General features: G+C 40.0%; 1 protein-coding gene across 3 annotated transcripts in view; it reads left to right on the top strand.

The window, feature by feature from the left end:
* Positions 1-18,020, top strand: part of LOC124142560 — a 138,549-nt gene that overhangs the window by 77,359 nt on the left and 43,170 nt on the right. The window contains exons 17-22 of one of the 3 annotated variants that reach the window (XR_007221771.1): positions 1,667-1,840; positions 3,142-3,315; positions 4,622-4,795; positions 5,910-6,080; positions 7,729-8,180; positions 8,696-10,233. Coding sequence is in view for 2 of the 3 variants with exons in the window: in XM_046511120.2 (XP_046367076.2) it covers positions 1,667-1,840; positions 3,142-3,315; positions 4,622-4,795; positions 5,910-6,080; positions 7,729-8,072 (1,037 nt within the window). In the remaining variant the exon portion in view is untranslated. Of the gene's footprint in view, positions 1-1,666; positions 1,841-3,141; positions 3,316-4,621; positions 4,796-5,909; positions 6,081-7,728; positions 8,318-8,695; positions 10,234-18,020 lie in introns of those variants that run through there. The other 2 variants (XM_046511120.2, XM_048397896.1) reach the window with 2 other exon arrangements.

Below are 18,020 nucleotides of genomic sequence, written 5' to 3'. Positions count from 1 at the left end.
GAGATTGGATTTTAGACAGATAGACTAAAAGAATCAGACTCCTTAATGTAGGGAAACATTTTTAATTACTTGCAGTTACTTTGATCTTCGTAAGATCAAAGAAGACCCAAATTAAAGTGAGGAGATTAAATTATGGAGTCCAACTCGCTTCAGTGAATCTGACTTAAATCCAGTCTCATTTTTCAGGCAATATATATATTGACTGAAAATGTCAGTCACTATGGACATCGCCTGTGTGAATCAGTCAATATACATTTTGTCTGATTGGAGACATTGACTGTGACATATGATCCTCATCCTTGTGTGTACGCATGTGTACATGGAATTGTAATGTATTTATGTCAAATCAATTATTTTTCACCATTTTTCTTTCTATAATGATCAACTAAATTCTCATGCACTGTGTTTCAGCACCTATTGTTTCAGTTATTAATTTGTTAATTTCATAAGCAATGGAGTTTCAAATCTTGGTTATACATTGTGCACCATGCCATCGTGTTGCCACTAAATGATAATTTTTGCAATCTGAGTGAGTGAGAGAGTTACAATTTAACGTTGCATCGGCACTTTTTTTAGCCATATAGCGACGAGAGCAAGTTTATTCATGAATACAAAGTTATATTTAATTACAAATGTATCAAACATATTTTTTCACAACAATATTATTTATACAGTTTAAAACACGGGCTTATAGGCCACAAGTAGCTAGGCTAAATCGCTGGTGATCATGGGGACTTACGGTTCCTAAGCTTCCTGCATGATACCCCAGCAGGATTTATGTCACTTTAGCTACTGGTGCTTGTGCACAACACTAGCCAATTTGAAAAACATATCTCAGCAATGACTTGGTTTAAAACACTGGTTAATGATATTACATTGATTTATGACAGGAATTACATGTCACACAGGGGGGCAATCGTTTTGTGGCATTTTATCCTCCTGGACAGAGCATTTGATACCAAATATAACGAAAAACAAACATATAATAAGTTATTTACATACAATTTCTTTCAATCTGAACAGGGGCGATCGGGTAGCCTTGTGGTTAAAGCGTTCGCTCTTCACGCCGAAGACCTGGGTTCGATTCCCGACATGGGTACAATGTGTGAAGTCCATTTCTGGTGTCCCCTGCCGTTATATTGCTGGAATATTGCTAAAAGCGGCGTAAAACCATACTCACTCACTCACTCACTCAATCTGAACAGGATCAACACGTTTTCGTGTTTGTCATGTCCATGCCATCGAAACGGAAATACATAGAAGTTGAACGCAACTGTTTCAACAATAATGAAATGAATAATGAATAATTATCAGATCACATGAATGCATATGTCAGTTCTGGAAAGAATGAACGCTTCTCAGTGTCTGTTAACAATGAAACCATCGATCAAATGAAGCGTCTATAAAATCCTTCTTTTTTCAAATCGGGCTGCATTTATTTCCTACTCCTCACGGCACCACAGACATATTGGTAATTTTACGACCAAGATATATTTGTCTCGTTCCCGGTAAATAGCTCAAACGACTATTTAATTTGAATGGACAGTGTAGGTGGGCATCGTAGAGATTGTAGGACAGCGAAGGTAGGCGACTGTAAATGCATACTCATGCATATGAATGAAATACCATATCATATCTGAATGTAAACTTTATATTATTCTCACAGTTGACTGTGGACTCCCTCCGCAAGTAACCAACACAAATAGGACTTACACCAGCACGCTGATCAATAGCACCACGGAGTACACATGCGTTGACGGCACTGCGCACCATTCAGGCTCAACACAGGTCACGTGTCAGTCAGACGGAAGTTGGACAACGCCAGATATTTCGTGTCTTGGTAAGACTAACCAAAGCTTCACATTTTGAAACTGATGTAAATTAAACATTTCCAATTATATCATACTCATAAGAGGAACTTGTAAACAATGATCGTTAAACTAACAAACTTGTATATAATCCCTGTTCCGTAGACATCTCCCGACAGCTAGGTACGCAATACTAACCAATCCAAATGAGCATTATACATGAAACTAAACATAAATCTACATTTTCCAAAATTATGTTCATAATGAATAATAAATTGAAGGGCCATTATATATATATATATATATATCAGATATATATATCTGATGGTATATAACACTAACCAAATATGTTTATTAACTGATTCACTCAGGCTATGTACATATTGCATGAAAAATGAGATTGGATTTTAGACAGATAGACTGAAATGAATCAGACTCCGTAATTCATGGAGTTAAATTAAGGTAAATAATCGGGATCTAGAATTGTTTCTCCACTTGTTTTGGCACATTGATGTTCTACAAGCACTGGCTGTGTAGGATTATTTGGAAATTGGCTTAAGTAATATGAAGAGAGGACACGTCCGGTTTAGTCGTCGTTGGCGGAGTAATTCGCATTTAGAGTTTCCTCCCTTGGACGTGTCGAATCCTTTTGACTTTGGGTCTAACCTAGATTCGCCCTGATTATGTTTCTAGATTTGTCAGCACCACACCCCAGTTCGTGTGTTCCAAAGCCGAGCAGCCTACCCGTCATATAAGTTCAAACTGTTTAAAGTGGCGTTAAGAATATTGAGAAGGTGTAGGTAAAATGGGGTTTAATTATAACGTCGTGTTCAAGATTATTGCATTTATATACCGACGTGCATGCATGCGTCTGTGTATGTGTGGCTGCTTGTACTATACCAGAGTAATGCCGATTTTATAGCGCTAGCCAACAGAGATACCATACCGCAGGTTAACACGAATACCCCACTCAGACACAGCATAATGACTCCGAGCCGACCAGTCCTTGTTTTAGCCCCCTGATGCCGAGCGCCAGGCAGATTGCGATCTTTTAACGCCTTTTGGTATTACAAGGCCGGGGATCGAACCCCTAATCTTCCATTCTCAGGGCAGACGCTCAATCCACTAGACCACGTAGGCGGGACAAAATATTGAAAAAATGCATCACATTTTAAGTGACATTGATAGATGTACAGCTGTTATCACATGATCCATTCGAGTGATTTCAGGCTGATATATTTGTTTTATTTTCTTATTCAATATATTTTAGTTTATTGTAGGCATACATTTTGTATGCTTTGTCAGTAAAACCATGTATCTGTGTTGCTTGCAGTCGACTGCAGCAGTCCACCGGTTGTTGCCAACACTGTTGCCATCACTGACAATACAACATTGAATAGCACCGCGGTCTACATTTGCACTCCTGGCTTTACACATGTCAATGGATCATCCAACATCACATGTCTGAAAACAGGTGTCTGGGGGACTCCCTGGATAGAATGTGTAGGTAAGTACCATGCATATGGAGGGTGTAGGTGAGTGCCATAGATAATTGGGTGAGTGCCATAGATAGTTAGGTGAGTGTCATAATGCTTGTAGTAAGTGTCAGAGAGCGTGTAACTAAGTGTCGTTGACTGTGTGGGTGAGCGTCAAAGTGCGCGTAGGTGAGCGTCAAAGAGTGTTTAAGGTGAGCGTCAAAGAGTGTTTAAGGTGAGCGTCAAAGAGTGTTTAAGGTGAGCGTCAAAGAGTGTGTAGATGAGAATAATAAAGCATGTAGGTGAGTGCCATGGAGCCAGTAGATGAGCATACACTGAAACAACACTGTACGATAAGTCAGGAAAGTGTCGATATTATATACAGAATATAAATATCAAATGTAATTCCACCTGTGGCCTTACAAAGAAAATACTATGACCTTCAGAGAAACACTTAGAGAAGTGGCTTTGAATGCTATATACTGACGGGAAAAAGTAACTGTGTAATATTTAAAGTGGTGTAAATGTTATGTTATTGAACATTCGTCTGATCAATGTTTTATCAATGTTATGTCATAACAAATTCATTAACAAAACCCACACCTGTAGCAGGAGACAGAGCGACACGCCCTGAAAGAAGGGTGGTGTAATAATTTACTTAATGTCAATATCGGGTGTCTACACCATTTGCATGGATGCAGCCGTGGCAACGGCGGCGCATCGAGGACACCAGATGATTGAAAACAGCATGGGGGATGTTGTTCCAAATGTCAACCGATGATTGGTCCAACTGTGCTGGCTTTACCGACTGGTTCTGGTCCTGTGGTCGGCGTCGTAGCTGAACAATCACTGTGTGCTGTTCACGTTAATAAAACACGTGTACGAGAACCATGAACCCAACAAACACACAAACATCCAAATTGTGCGCCGTTCATAAACATTCACGTGCAAATGGAGAATCACGACCTCAATGTCGAGGTGATATTTTCATGAATATGTATTGAAAGATGCATTATTTAGTTTCAAAATATGTATATTAATTTTTATTTAACGTTATATGAGGTGAGGTAAAATGGGGTTTAACGTCGCGTCCCAGATTATACAACTTATATAGCGACGTGCATGCACGTACATGTATGCGTGTGCCTGTTTTGACTAATGCTGATTTTATAGTGAAAGCCCATTGAGATACCATGTCGCAGTTTAACGTGTATGCAACCTCAGACAGAATATACGGCGTCTAAGACGACCAGTCCTTGTTTTACGCCCTTAATGCCGAGCGCCAGACAGGGTAACAAGAAGTACCATGTATATACTCAATATGCCCTTTATTTACAGTTGATTGTGGTGTCCCGTCTCACGTAAGCTCCACAAATATGACTTACAACAGCACGCTGATCAATAGCACCACGGAGTACACATGCGTTGACGGCACTGCGCATGCCTCAGGGTCAACAGAGATCACGTGTCAGTCAGACGGAAGTTGGACAACGCCAGATATTTCGTGTCTTGGTGAGAATATTCACACTATACAAGTATAGTTTAGTTTCACACAATACAACTAATAAAAGAAACTATTTCAAGGCATTTTATACTTAGAAAATGCCGTGAAGTTTTCCCGGAAAACCACCGTTGACCAGTCCTAACACTATGTTGATGTTGTGTAGACAATTCAACGAACACATGGTTTAGACGTGAACAAAAATGAGAATGCAGTGGTATACATGTATGGTAGGTACAGAATTCAAAAGACAACAACCAACCTCTTTCCCACTTCATTTGGTCTCATATGATCTCAACTGATCATTGTAAGCCATTAGCGACTTTGCGTTGGTTTTGCATGGCAAATCTAGAATCGTAAGGATATTTATTATCACTCGTCTTAGAATCTAGAAAGTCCACTGGTTAGGCTGTATGGATACCATGACGTCATAATGCTTGACGTGACGTCATATGTCTTCACGTGCCAATTGACCATGTTTCCACTTCCGACTTACAATACTGAGCATATAATTCCGGGCACAATACGAATACAGAAACATGTTCATGGAAATAGGTCTTTTTAGCTTTGGCCTCGTGGTGTACAGGATCATTCTGCTCAACATACTGACATATGTGAGGTGAGGTGAAATGGGGTTTAACGTCGCGTCCAAAATTATTGCACTTATATATACACTGTATGTGTGTGTGGCTGCTTAAACTAGTCCGGACTGATGCCGATTTATAGTGCTAGCACACTGAGATACCATGCCGCAGTTTAACATGAATACCCAACTCAGACACAGTATACTGACTCCGAGCCGACCAGTCCTTGTTTTAGCCCCTTAATGCCGAGCGTCAGACAGGGTAACAACAAGTACCATCTTTTAATGTCTTTTAGTATGACGTGGCTGGGGATCGAACCCCGGACCTTCCGCTCTCCGGGTGGACACTCTACCAATAGACCACGGAGGCGGTTACTGACATATGTAACTCATAGTGTCATAAAGTGTTCTATCTAAATTCGCCTTGTGACAGATGCACTATAATACTAGTATGATATGACTGCAAACGCTGATCATCAATTGGTCATCCAAAATGTGAATATCAAGGTAGTGTCAAATTTAGTTGATTTCTTTTATTTAAGTCGATTGCGGCAGTCCCCCGTCCGTACTTAACGCCAGTGTAACCATATCCGGCACCTGGGTGAACAGTTCAGCAATGTATGCTTGTCAAGATGGATTTAAATCATCAGGTTCTGCCTCAGTTACCTGCGAAAAGAACGGTTCTTGGGAAATCCCTTCTTTTACGTGTGAAGGTAAGAATTATAGATTCATGCTTAGATGTAGTCAGAATCGTACAGTGGGGGAGGATTTCAGTAGATATTTCTTATAATTATGGAAAGGGTTTTGTCATTTGTACTGTGGTGAGAGTTAACAATACACTGCCTTCTCACGACACTTACCTAAGAGTTTTTTACGATCAAAGTAACTACGTTACATCATGGCGTGTCATCTTGACGTGGGAGGAAAGTCCGAAGTAATGCAGGTCTCAGACGTTTACCGCTTTCGTGACACACAAAAGCACGGAAATTGTGCTGAAAAACCTAGAATCGGTTTCGTAAGAAAGCTGAAATACTGTCTAAAACAACAAATATTCTATCTCACGCAGTAGTTTATTAGACAGTGTAAATGTTCTCACGCCAAACTAAATGATGAATAGGGTTTCTGACATCCAGTTTCACAAACACACGTTAACAATGTCAAGGATACAAAGTCGCGATCAATGGATCCACCCAATACAATGGTTGTTTCCATTAAGAATTGATTACTTTTATTAAAGATACAAACCAAGAATCGGAATTGATTCATACACTTTATGTTTTTGTGGCCTGATTAATATTACATGGAAATTTCGTCGCGGCGTGAGTACTTGTTCACAATTGCCAGACCAAGATTATTGACGTAATGCGAAAACAAGTAGTTGACATATTTTTTAATAACGACATTAGGTATCGATCGTTATGTTGACCCTGATAAACTCGAGGCAATTTTCAGTAACAAAAATATACCACCCTACAGCTTATTTTACAATGTGGTCAACAAATTAGCTACATGTGTGAAGGTAGCAAACATGCATGATGTACTAGTATTTCCCCTCGCTCGGCAACCAAACCAAATTCATTTCGTAAACCCTGTGTACTACACACACAATACCTTATTTACTTCTCATATATTCATAGCCGGATTCCGGATTCCGGATTTCGAAAAACCGAGAGGTTGGGGGTTGCGGATGCATGTAATAGCCAAGTCACGGAGTGGAATCATTCGTCACCAACTCGTTTTATTCCGGGACAAGCCGAATAGCGACTCGTGCCCCTATCATGGCCCATGGCCATTTTTGCGACCGGGTTCCGTCTTTGCGCAAACGGGCGTACCTAAAACAATTGTCAACTCGTTGCGTAATGGTTCACGTTTATTTCCCCATATATTATAGATATTTCAGATGCAATTTAAAGCACATCGGGATATGCGGAATTATATGATTGAACACATTTAACTGTGTCTTGGGTATATTTTTAGATGCAAGACATATGTAAAATCAAAAATTATTTCAGGAATTCTTGGACGAAGAACTTGAAATCATACGCGCATTCTGATTGGTTTGTCGTATTTTCGCACATAACATTCATCGATAGGGGTACGAATCTTCTTGCAGTTTACGAAAAGGGGCGAGTGGTGACGAATGGATGTGGAATGCGCAGTTAACATGTAAGGTGTCTGAGAAAGGCGTGCGCATTCCCCGCCCCACCCAACCCACCCCTCCCACACACTGGATCCGCCAGTGATGTCATATATCCTTCTTACAGATGACGCGGTTCAAATGTTCTTGTAAAATGTAATTTGTTCCTTTACAAACTCATGTATTTATATGTCCTGTTTATATGTCAATTGCTCTTGTTGCAGAGGCTCCGTTACCCTTGACGACGTCATCATCTACACCAACAGAATTACCAGTTGATGAATACGGAAGAACGCGAACTGAAAAATGTATCTGTCGTTGCATCAACAAAGTGCCAAGAAAACAAGAAGACATTTTGGGAGAAATATCCAAAAACCTAACTTTAGACACGAAAACTCTGACATCCTTTATAATGTCAAAGGAAAGCCTTCCTGACGAGAGAAAATCATCTCATGGTATGGCTTATGTTGCGATATCAGTGATTGGAGTCCTATTCGGAGTGGTATTTGTATCGGATATATACTATTTAATACACGGAATAACACGACATTTCAGTGCACGGAGATGAAAGTCAAACTATGTCGTGGTGTAATAATAAGAAGCCCAGTAATGTGAGGCCTACACTGTATTTTGAAATGGGCGAACTGTGTCACGAACAGATGTGCGATTATAAACACGAATAACAATATTTACCTGCGTCGTGCATCTTGTTAATGAATATAAGGGGGTACGAGTGGCACAGTCGTCTAAGGCACCGCTATTCGCTGTGCAGAGTTGCGTTCCTTGGACACGCCAGAAACCTATGATTGTGGGTTCGAATCCCGGTTCACCTCGATTATGTTTCTAGGTTTGTCAGCTCCATACCTGTGCTTGTGGGTTTCACCGAAGTGGTAAACGTCTTAGACCTGCATCACTTCGGGCTTTCCTCCCACATTAAGCTGACACGCCGTGATATAACTGGAATACTGTTAAAAGCGGCGTTAAATCAATCACTCACTCACTGTTGATGACTATAAACCATTTTTATTTTGCTCTTATAACAAACATTTTGACAAGTACTGGAGGCCTATTCTGCAATGGAAATCCACAGGTGTGGCATTTCGGCCTTCAAGGTGCTCACCGCCCCAAGTGTGCAGTACACGCATCTATGTACTCACAAGTAACTATGCATTGGAAACAATGGCGGGGTTGCAGGTATTGCAACTCTGAATCGACGTAGGTTTTGCTTCGCGACAACTGAAAACGCTAATGAGTAGGTCGCACAAGATCTGCTTACTGGCACTGGAACCAGTGCATTTTAGAAAATGCATTGATATGATATTTGCGCTGAATATGTGTCCTTTTTTATAACACATTTGCTTCATTTACCAATGGCGCATCTATTCATTGAGAAATGCCAAATAACTGAGATGGATTTCGTTTTCTTGTAATTATTTATGCTCTAAACATACTTTCACATCTTCATTACATGGTTTATGAAAACAAGAGGGCATTGACTGATCACTGTTTCAAACGGTCAAAATCCCCTTTGTTGAATAATGGCTGACATGAGCTGACACTATGTAATCTTTCTGATCATAGTTGGTGATGAGCACAAATTTTCATCGCTTGATAGTTGAGATACCCCAACTGTACGGACATAAATCTTGTTGATTATCTAAATCTTCCTTCTTTGAGCTTCGTTGAACGTACTTGTAAGAGGTGACATGATATGTGGATTTCTGCGGTTTTCGCACGAACAGTTTGAAGAAATATTTCCAATTGTCCAGCAGAGGGGAATCATTTTAGTAATAAATACGGAGTATTCAGCTCTGATAACAACGCTGTACCTAACAGGTTGACTGCAAAATCAGATCAGTCATGGTCCTCGTAAAAGATTTTGTGTTTAGATATTTATCTGTTAACCAGTCAGCATTCAACGACACCTCAGTCTCTGTGGGATCACTCGAAAAAACTGAAGTCATCTGGACATGGATCATTCCAACATTATGATGCTGAACTATGGAAGCAACTGCCGCTCGAACTAAAGTCAGCACCCTCACTAACATCATTTAAGACTGGACTTAAGACAAATTTGTTCACAAAAGTTCTCTTCTTCCACATACTGTAAACTTAATTACCGTCAACAATTCCACCTTCTGTGGGCATTATAGAATTGTATATAGCAACTTTCCTCATGTTGTTGTTTTTATTGTTTAACGCCGCACTCAGCAATATTCCAGCTATTTGGGATGCAAGCGTGGTCCGCATATTTGCCATGTTTTTCCTTAATTTTGTCAATCAATTTTGTCAAAAGGGACAGAAAATTCAATGGTATAAATGATTTCATGGGATTTATAAAAAAGGACAAGGTCAGGTTTGTTGGCTTGGATCGGTCTGAGGCTGAATTCGGGCCTATTTCAAAGATTTTTGTATTTATCATGTTCATTGATGTCCTTTATGTTCAGGGTCGTACTTGGTATGGACCTCTTGTGTCAAAACCCCAATGGGGACCTGGAATAGAATGTATCGTCAGCACCCCATTGCTGGTCGTAAGAGGCGACCGAATTGGGCAATCCGTCCGTCGTGGGTTGCGCCCCTGTGTCGGCAGAGGACGGGAGTCTGTCGGTTGAGGGCACTGGTTCCAGAAATAGCGTTCCTTTGCCCAAAACACCGCTTTGATCCTTACTTCGCCGAGACGGGTGGTAGGATGGACTCGGTCCTATCAATCGGCTGGTCATGCCAAGCCCTGTGCATCAATATTGTAAATATAATAAAGTTTGTTTAACTATGGAAATGTTGTAATGATTTGTTATTGAAGTGGCCAATGTTGGTTGGTTGGTTGGTTTGTTGTTTTACGCCGCACTCAGCAATATTCCAGCTATATGACGGCGGTCTGTAAATAATCGAGTCTGGACCAGACAATCCAGTGATTAATATCATGAGCATCGATCCACGCAACTGGGATCGATGACACGCATCAACCAAGTCAGCGAGCCTGACCACCCGATTCCGTTAGTCGCCTCATACGACAAGCATAGTCACCTTTTACGGCAAGCATGGGTTGGCCAATGTTATATTAGATGAATTTGGAATGTATACTTTCAAGTATGTAATTTGCCTTGAGTCCTATGCCCAGAAAGCATTGGCTCTTGGGCCAGTGTGGTGGAAAAGTTGATCTTTATTTTTTTCTGTTTGACTATATCATCCGGGTATCCTTGGTGCTGCAAGTTGGAGATCCACATGCTATAAGCATTGTCTTTATGACACCCCATGGTGGGTGGGGAGCTCGGATGATGACACAATATGAACTAAACATGGATTACGAAACCCCCTTTCGTTCGGGTGCACTGTTAATTGAGTGTAGTAAAAGGCAGCAAGCAAAAAACCTCATGTCAACTGAAAGTTTGATCCCGGTTTCGGTCTCTGCACAACGAACACTTCACACCAGTTAAGGAATTGTGAGAGACCGAGATTGATTGTTTGCTGACATGGCTGAAACTGATATCGTCTCAGAAATGAAAGACCAATGTATTATTTATGTCAAACGCTTCACAGCCCGTAAAGACAATGCAGCCTCGCAAACGAATACGTACCTGTTTTCATTTTAATCTCCTACTGCTCCAAAATCAATAAAGCAGCAGGATATTACTACATCAATGTTGACGTCTACATTCCCAATCCTTTAAGATGCTTCAAATGCCAAAAGTATGTCCATGGTGTCAATGCTTGCACATTGTCTGTTACATGTGCTCACTGTGGTGAGAAGACACATGTAACGGAAGATTGTGACAGTAACTACAAAAAGTGCACCAACCTTCAGGAAGCCACTCTTCTTTCTCGAAGGATTGTCGCGTTTGGAAACACCAGATGGAACTATACAAAAATAAATTCACCAGAAACATGTCCAAACTCCTGAACTAAACGAAACATATGCATTCGTCACCAGAACACCATCTGAAACCACCACAGAACTCCCCACTTCGCCAGTTACCAACGCACTCAATAAACTGCCAAACAGATCTGACATGGGTGAAAACCGGTACTCCTCAGTTGTTTTCCCCTGAATGATCAACTTCCCAACACGTCTCAAATCTTGTGATCAGTTCTCATCTGTAACACAGGTACAATCAGCATCTCAGTGGGTTCCACAACATCACTCAGAGACAAAAGTCAAGCAACCGCAAACCAAGGTCAGAATCTCCCAAAACAATCAAAGTGGCAGAGCCTCAAAGGGGTCCGAAAATGAAATATAACTATTTAATAAATTTGGATAACTTGAGCACATGGATGTGTCCGAACACATCCATTACAAGGCACATAGCTTGTCGCCCTAAAAAACGTGCGGGGTAGATACCAAATCAATCACTGGAAAAGATGTATTTCAGTAATATTTTACAGTGGAATTGTAGCGGACTGAGGACTAATTTTAATGAATTTATTAGCAGCTGTTTGTCCAGGATTTGAAACCATCAACATTCTGTCTGCAGGAAACTTATCTGAAACAGACAGAGGATTGTAACTACGTCAGTTCAATGCATATCATTATTCTTCTCCTGCGGGTGATAGGGGTACTGGAGGTTCTTCAATCATTGTGAGGCATACTATTATCCATAGCCCTGCTGCACTTCCAACTCACACACAAGCCCGTGTTTATACAAGGATACAAACTAGGGTGCCAATATAAACGATTTTAGGTTTATACTTATACTTATGGGGAATAAGACTTTGCACCAGATATATTCTGTACCATGTTCATTATTCAGCCTTGCTTGGCAACAGTATGAGGATCTATACCGAAACCGCGCCATTACAGTAAAATAAAGAAGTTGTTATCCATACATTTTCGTGTTTGTAGTTGTAAAGTTATGACTGTTATCTGTCTGTACCATCAACGTACTGCCCACAGTCCCCAGCAGCTCTCCAACCATCCGTGCCAAGTCTGACCCTGTAATAATGGTTATTGTTAACTGATGAACGAAGGGAAGGTCCCTTCTGTCGGGCTATTTGTGCCAAGCACAATATTGTGCCTTGTATTTTGAGAATGAGTAGACTTGCTATGTTGCTAAACATTTTTAACAATGTAACTTTGATATGTAAACAGCAAATATAATTCACTTTTATGTCATCTTAACTTATCAGTTAAAATCTACTTATTTAGGGGATACTATACAAATAAATAAATAAAAGTTTCTTTTGAGCTAGCATGAATACATAAATACTTAGTAAATCTATGCTTATATTCCCTCTACTCCCTCTGAAGGCTCTGATTTTGGCTGGGTACAATTCTGTAAATTGAAATGTATTACAGATCTACTCCCCCATGCGGTTGATCCTACATTAAATATTCTTCACAAATACTGGGGGCGGTCGGGTAGCCTAGTGGTTAAAGCGTTCGATCCCGGACATGGGTACAATGTGTAAAGCCCATTTTTGGCGGCGTAAAACCATACTCACTCACTCACAAATACTGTACATCCTGAAATTTGTCACCAAATAATTGCGAGTGTAGACCGGTGGCCTAAAATATGTCGAGAAATTATTGCGATTAGCCGTTCCTTTGAACCGTAAACGTAAGCGAAAACACCAAGCCTGTAGACTAAGCATGCCATGATGTATAGTCTGGAAGTTAATTTAAGGTACCGACGTTTACTACAATATCTGACAAAACTGTTGGACCTACTCCAGTCAAAGTTGGTATGAGATTATTAAACAGTCATACATAACTGGATATTACATTTAAAGACAATTGGTGCATGAATAAAAAATCTGTCTATAAGGCTATCACTATATTTCATCAACAACCAGACCTATTCGTCACGGCCGGAACGAGCATTCATTGTAACAGCCATATGACACAGTTGAACCGATCAACTCAACTCGAAAGGTTGCACGGGAATCACGCACGCACGAATACGGTGTTAACATTAGATTTCATGATCATGATGTCTCAGCGCAAGCATCTTTCCGCTGAAGTGAAAGGTTTCGTTGTTAAAATATTTGAATACTTTAAGGCTGAAAGTGAAAGACGTTCGCCCTTCTTTGACATTTCAAAGTACATGAAAAGAACAATTCATGCGTTACAGCTTCCCAAATATACCGTAGTTAAGATTTTGAACTCTCATAAAAACACATGCTTCCCTACGGTTACATCCCATTAGTGAGACATCCCATTAGTAAGACATCCCATTTATAAGACATCCCATTAGTGAGACACCCATTGTAAGACAGTGGAGTAGGTTGGATTCTAGGTGGTACTTTCTCCGCCTGCCAAGATCTTTGGAATCAGCTTTACATACTGCATGCACGGAAAGGAAGCATTACCTATCCCCTAGTCTACGCATTGATGCCTGATCGTCGGACTACAACTTACCAACGCCTCTTTGCTCAGTTGAAGGTCCACATCCAACAGCTACTGAACCAACTATTCAACCCAGAGACATTCCAGGTGGACTTTGAAGTTGCTGCCATTAGAGCCCTCCGGACAGAGTTTCAAGGTTCAGACATCAAGGGGTGTTTCTTCCATTTCTTGTGTCTATAATAAGACAAGTCCATTTTCATGATAGGGGTTAATTACCTGATTAACATGTGCAACCAGGTATGGCATTGGTGTTTTAAGGTGTCTCACAACTGGGCTGTCTTACTAATGAAAGGAGACCTTCCCTACACATCCCTTAGGGGGCATCTCAAAACAGGATAGGAAATTAAAGTTAGATTCCTTTGATAAGAAAGTTGTCAGGGACGTGATTCGGCGGTTAACATGAGAAAATGAATTTATTTCAACACGAAAACTAAAACAAATTCTCCTTACAGAGCATGATTTAGATTATTCCAAATGGACCTTTCCAAATTTGGATATCAGTACAAAAAGACAAAAGGTTCGAAACTAGCAATGTGTGAACGACCAGATATCATTCGTTTGCGTATCAATTATTTGCGCACTATTAAAAAGAAACGAGAAGAAGGCTATGAGCCTGTCTATTTGGACGAAACCTGGGTTAACGCCTGCCACACAGCGGCTTACCAATGGTCTCACCCAGATACCATAGAGCCACAGCGCAAGATCCCCCCTGGTAAAGGGGAGCGCCCGATTGTGCTCCATTCAGGCTCCCACAGAGGTTTCCTCCCTGGGTGTGATCTAGTGTTCAGATCCGGATCTACAGATGGCAGAGACTACCAAACCAGTTTTCACTGCGTATGTTTCGGAGCAACTCCTCTTAGCACTGCCTGATAAATCCTTGGTGGTTGTGGACAATGCTCCCTATCACAGTTGTCGAGTTCCTATTAACCGTTGTCCAACCTCAAATTCCACCAAAGGTGAGATATATCAGTGGTTGGACAACAACCGCATTGCTCGGCCCACGAAAGCCAAAAAAACTGACTACTACCAACTGGTTCTTCAGAACAAACCCGCGCCCTCTTATTTGATTGACAACATGATGAGAGAACACGGTCACAAATTGCTTAGACTTCCTCCTTACCATTGTGACTTGAATCCTATCGAACTAATCTGGGGTGATTTGAAAAATATGGTCGCACGGCAAAATAAGACCTTCAAGCTTGCCGACGTCAAGCAGATTGTCTTGAAAGGGATGGGAGAAATTACATATGTACGTTGGGCAAACTGTGTCCAACATGTTATCAAAGTTGAGGAAGAGTATTGGAAACAAGACTGTATTCGACCAGATACTGTCCAGCCTGTTGTTGTTCATTTAGGTGACAGCACAGACTCCGAATCTGACGACGAGGGCATTTCGTGGGACCAAGAATAGTGCAATACATATAGCCCTGTTTCACTACGACATGTAATAGCCCGAATTACCACGGATATGAATTCTTACATATTCGTACATATTCTTAATCATTTCTTATGAATCTTGAATACATCTTATTTGAATGCCAAACATTCTTGTAGTTCGTGATAAAAGGAATCGTCTACGAATTTGTAGTACATGTCGTAATCGGATCTTGTCCACTTTGTGCAATTCCTTGCTCAGAATTTGATTCTCTTTCACCCGAAACAGCCCCGAAAGTCTCGAATCATCTACGAAAATATTAAAATATTTTCATCGAAACCATAAAGCAATGAATAATTACGTTTGATATATTACAATTAATAACATGATGCATGAAATATAATAATGTGGCAAGGAATGATACATTCAAGTCAATAACACTGACCTGAAAAATAATGCAAAAATAATTGGATAAATATTATTAAATAACTGCTTGAGACGTCCAACGCTAACACCGTATTCGTGCGTGCGTGCGTGATTCCCGTGCAACCTTTCGAGTTGAGTTGATTGGTTCAACTGTGTCATATGGCCCTGTGACGCAGGGGTAGCATTATGCAGATGGCTGTTACAATGAATGCTCGTTCCATCCGTGACGAACAGGTCTGGTTGTTGATGAAATATAGTGATAGCCTTATAGACAGATTTTTTATTCATGCACCTATTGTCTTTAAATGTAATATCCAGTTATGTATGACTGTTTAATTATCTTATATCAACTTTGACTGGAGTAGGTCCAATTGTTTTTTCAGATATGTAGTAAACGTCGGTACCTTAATTTAACTTCCAGACTATAATATTAGCTGATGGAAATTCGATTGAAAACTATCAATGTTATCTTCAAAAACATAACTCCAACTGTTGATCTAACTTCTATGAAATCAAAAGCGGGAAAGTTTCTCCTCACCTTTCAGGAAATAAAACTTGAAAGAGCAACGTGTACATGCACTGAATGGAAATGTGCTTGCCTTTGTGAAATTTTACTTGTCTTTGATGAATTGTCTCTCAACTGGAAGAAGTGACAAGTGTTCTTTTCTGCTTTTGTATACTGTCCCAAGAACATATTTTGATGTACTTGATGTACCTGACTATTTCCTGGATTGGTTGCACAATATTAATAAGATGTCAGTATGTTAAATAGTTAAATGTGTTCATAGGTATCTTCTTTGAATGCATAGTGTAGAGAACTACTTCAGGACAGGGTAAGCAGTATATCTTTGATTATGATATTACTGTCATCATTATTCCTTCCGCTTATTATAAATAAAAGTTTGATAATTATTTCCGATTAAACGTAGGGAGAGGTATGGAATTTATGGAGATTATTTCTAACGTTGGTGTTGTTCATACAATTCTTAATTCTGTAGGATATTACAACATGCACAAATTTGAATTTAGTTTGAATTATTGAAATGTATTATTTTGAAATGGTTACAGATATTTGATAAAGTTATTATATAATGTATAGTCCCTACAAGATTTCAATGCTTTTTTTCAATGCTTCTTATAATTGTGTGTTAACTAGTGAAGATCCGGGGCAGAATAGGACTTCAGCAACCCATGCTCGTCATAAAAGGCGACTCTGCTTGTCGTAAGAGGCGACTAACGGGATCGGGTGATCAGGCTCGCTGACTTGGTCATGGTATCCCAATTGCGTGGATCGATGCTCATGATGTCAATCACTGGATTGTCTGGTCCTAGATTTAGAAAGGGGTCCCAAACTGATTGGTTTGCTTCGTATAATAATATACTCGCTTTCGGTGATGGCGGTGTTGATTCTGAGTTCATTAAGGATCCAACTACGGCGGCAAGACTAGACGCCATCTTCAATCATCTTTGTTTCTAAACAGGATCACGAGTCTGACTGTAATATTTCTTTTTGCATTTCAAATCAAAACATTGTTTGGTAGTACAAATATGAAATTTATTCATGAGGAATTGAGGGATTTTGTTATGTATAAATAACAATGGTGTAGACTTGAGTGGTGGTTTATTTTCTTCCAATATGTTTGTTTCAATGTGTCCGCTGCAGTAAACCCTTCATTAGATGCATCGCGGCATACGTTGAGGTTTCACGGTTTCAGCTTTTTCTCAAATGTTGTTATCTCTGGTTTTACGTGTCCATCTTAAGCTACTTTCTGACCCTTTTCATACTTACATGTATATAGATACTTTACGATAATTGACATGAAGCTATTTGCGTAGCGTGTAAATCTCTGTTGGTGCTTTTAATGGTGTTGGTGAAGTTTTATGTTTGGCCTGCTAATAAAATCCCGTGTACAGTTCAGCATATGTATGTTCGTTGGCAGAGTGAAAGTTAATAGATGGGTACATCAAAGATTTCTTTTAAAGACTCTTTTTTCTCTTTCTCGTTATTCTCAGTGCAGTGTGTATCGCACATCAGGTCCAGTTGTATTTTGGTTTTATGTTGTTGATTAATGGGACGATTTGGGTGACGTTGAATCTGTGAAGTAATGTGGGCGTTCATATCAAGTTAATTATGTAAAGCGAACTGATAAGACAATTGATCAATACAGAATGAAAAAATGAGTACTGTAAATGACAAGCAATATACACAGTGTACCCATCTGAAGAATCGAACCTTGGTCTTTGGTGTGAAGAGAAAATGCTTTAACCACAAGGCTACACCATCGCCACTGATCAATGAAGAAAGCACGCGGGATACAGATGCAGTCACATAAGCAGCGAGATATATTGACTGGTATTGATCGCTCTTTCCATAA

This window comes from Haliotis rufescens, unplaced genomic scaffold (assembly GCF_023055435.1).
Source record: "Haliotis rufescens isolate VD_foot unplaced genomic scaffold, xgHalRufe1.0.p SCAF_17, whole genome shotgun sequence".
NCBI lineage: Eukaryota > Metazoa > Mollusca > Gastropoda > Lepetellida > Haliotidae > Haliotis > Haliotis rufescens.
Note: the sequence above shows the minus strand (reverse complement) of the source record. Positions and strands in the feature narration are given on the sequence as shown.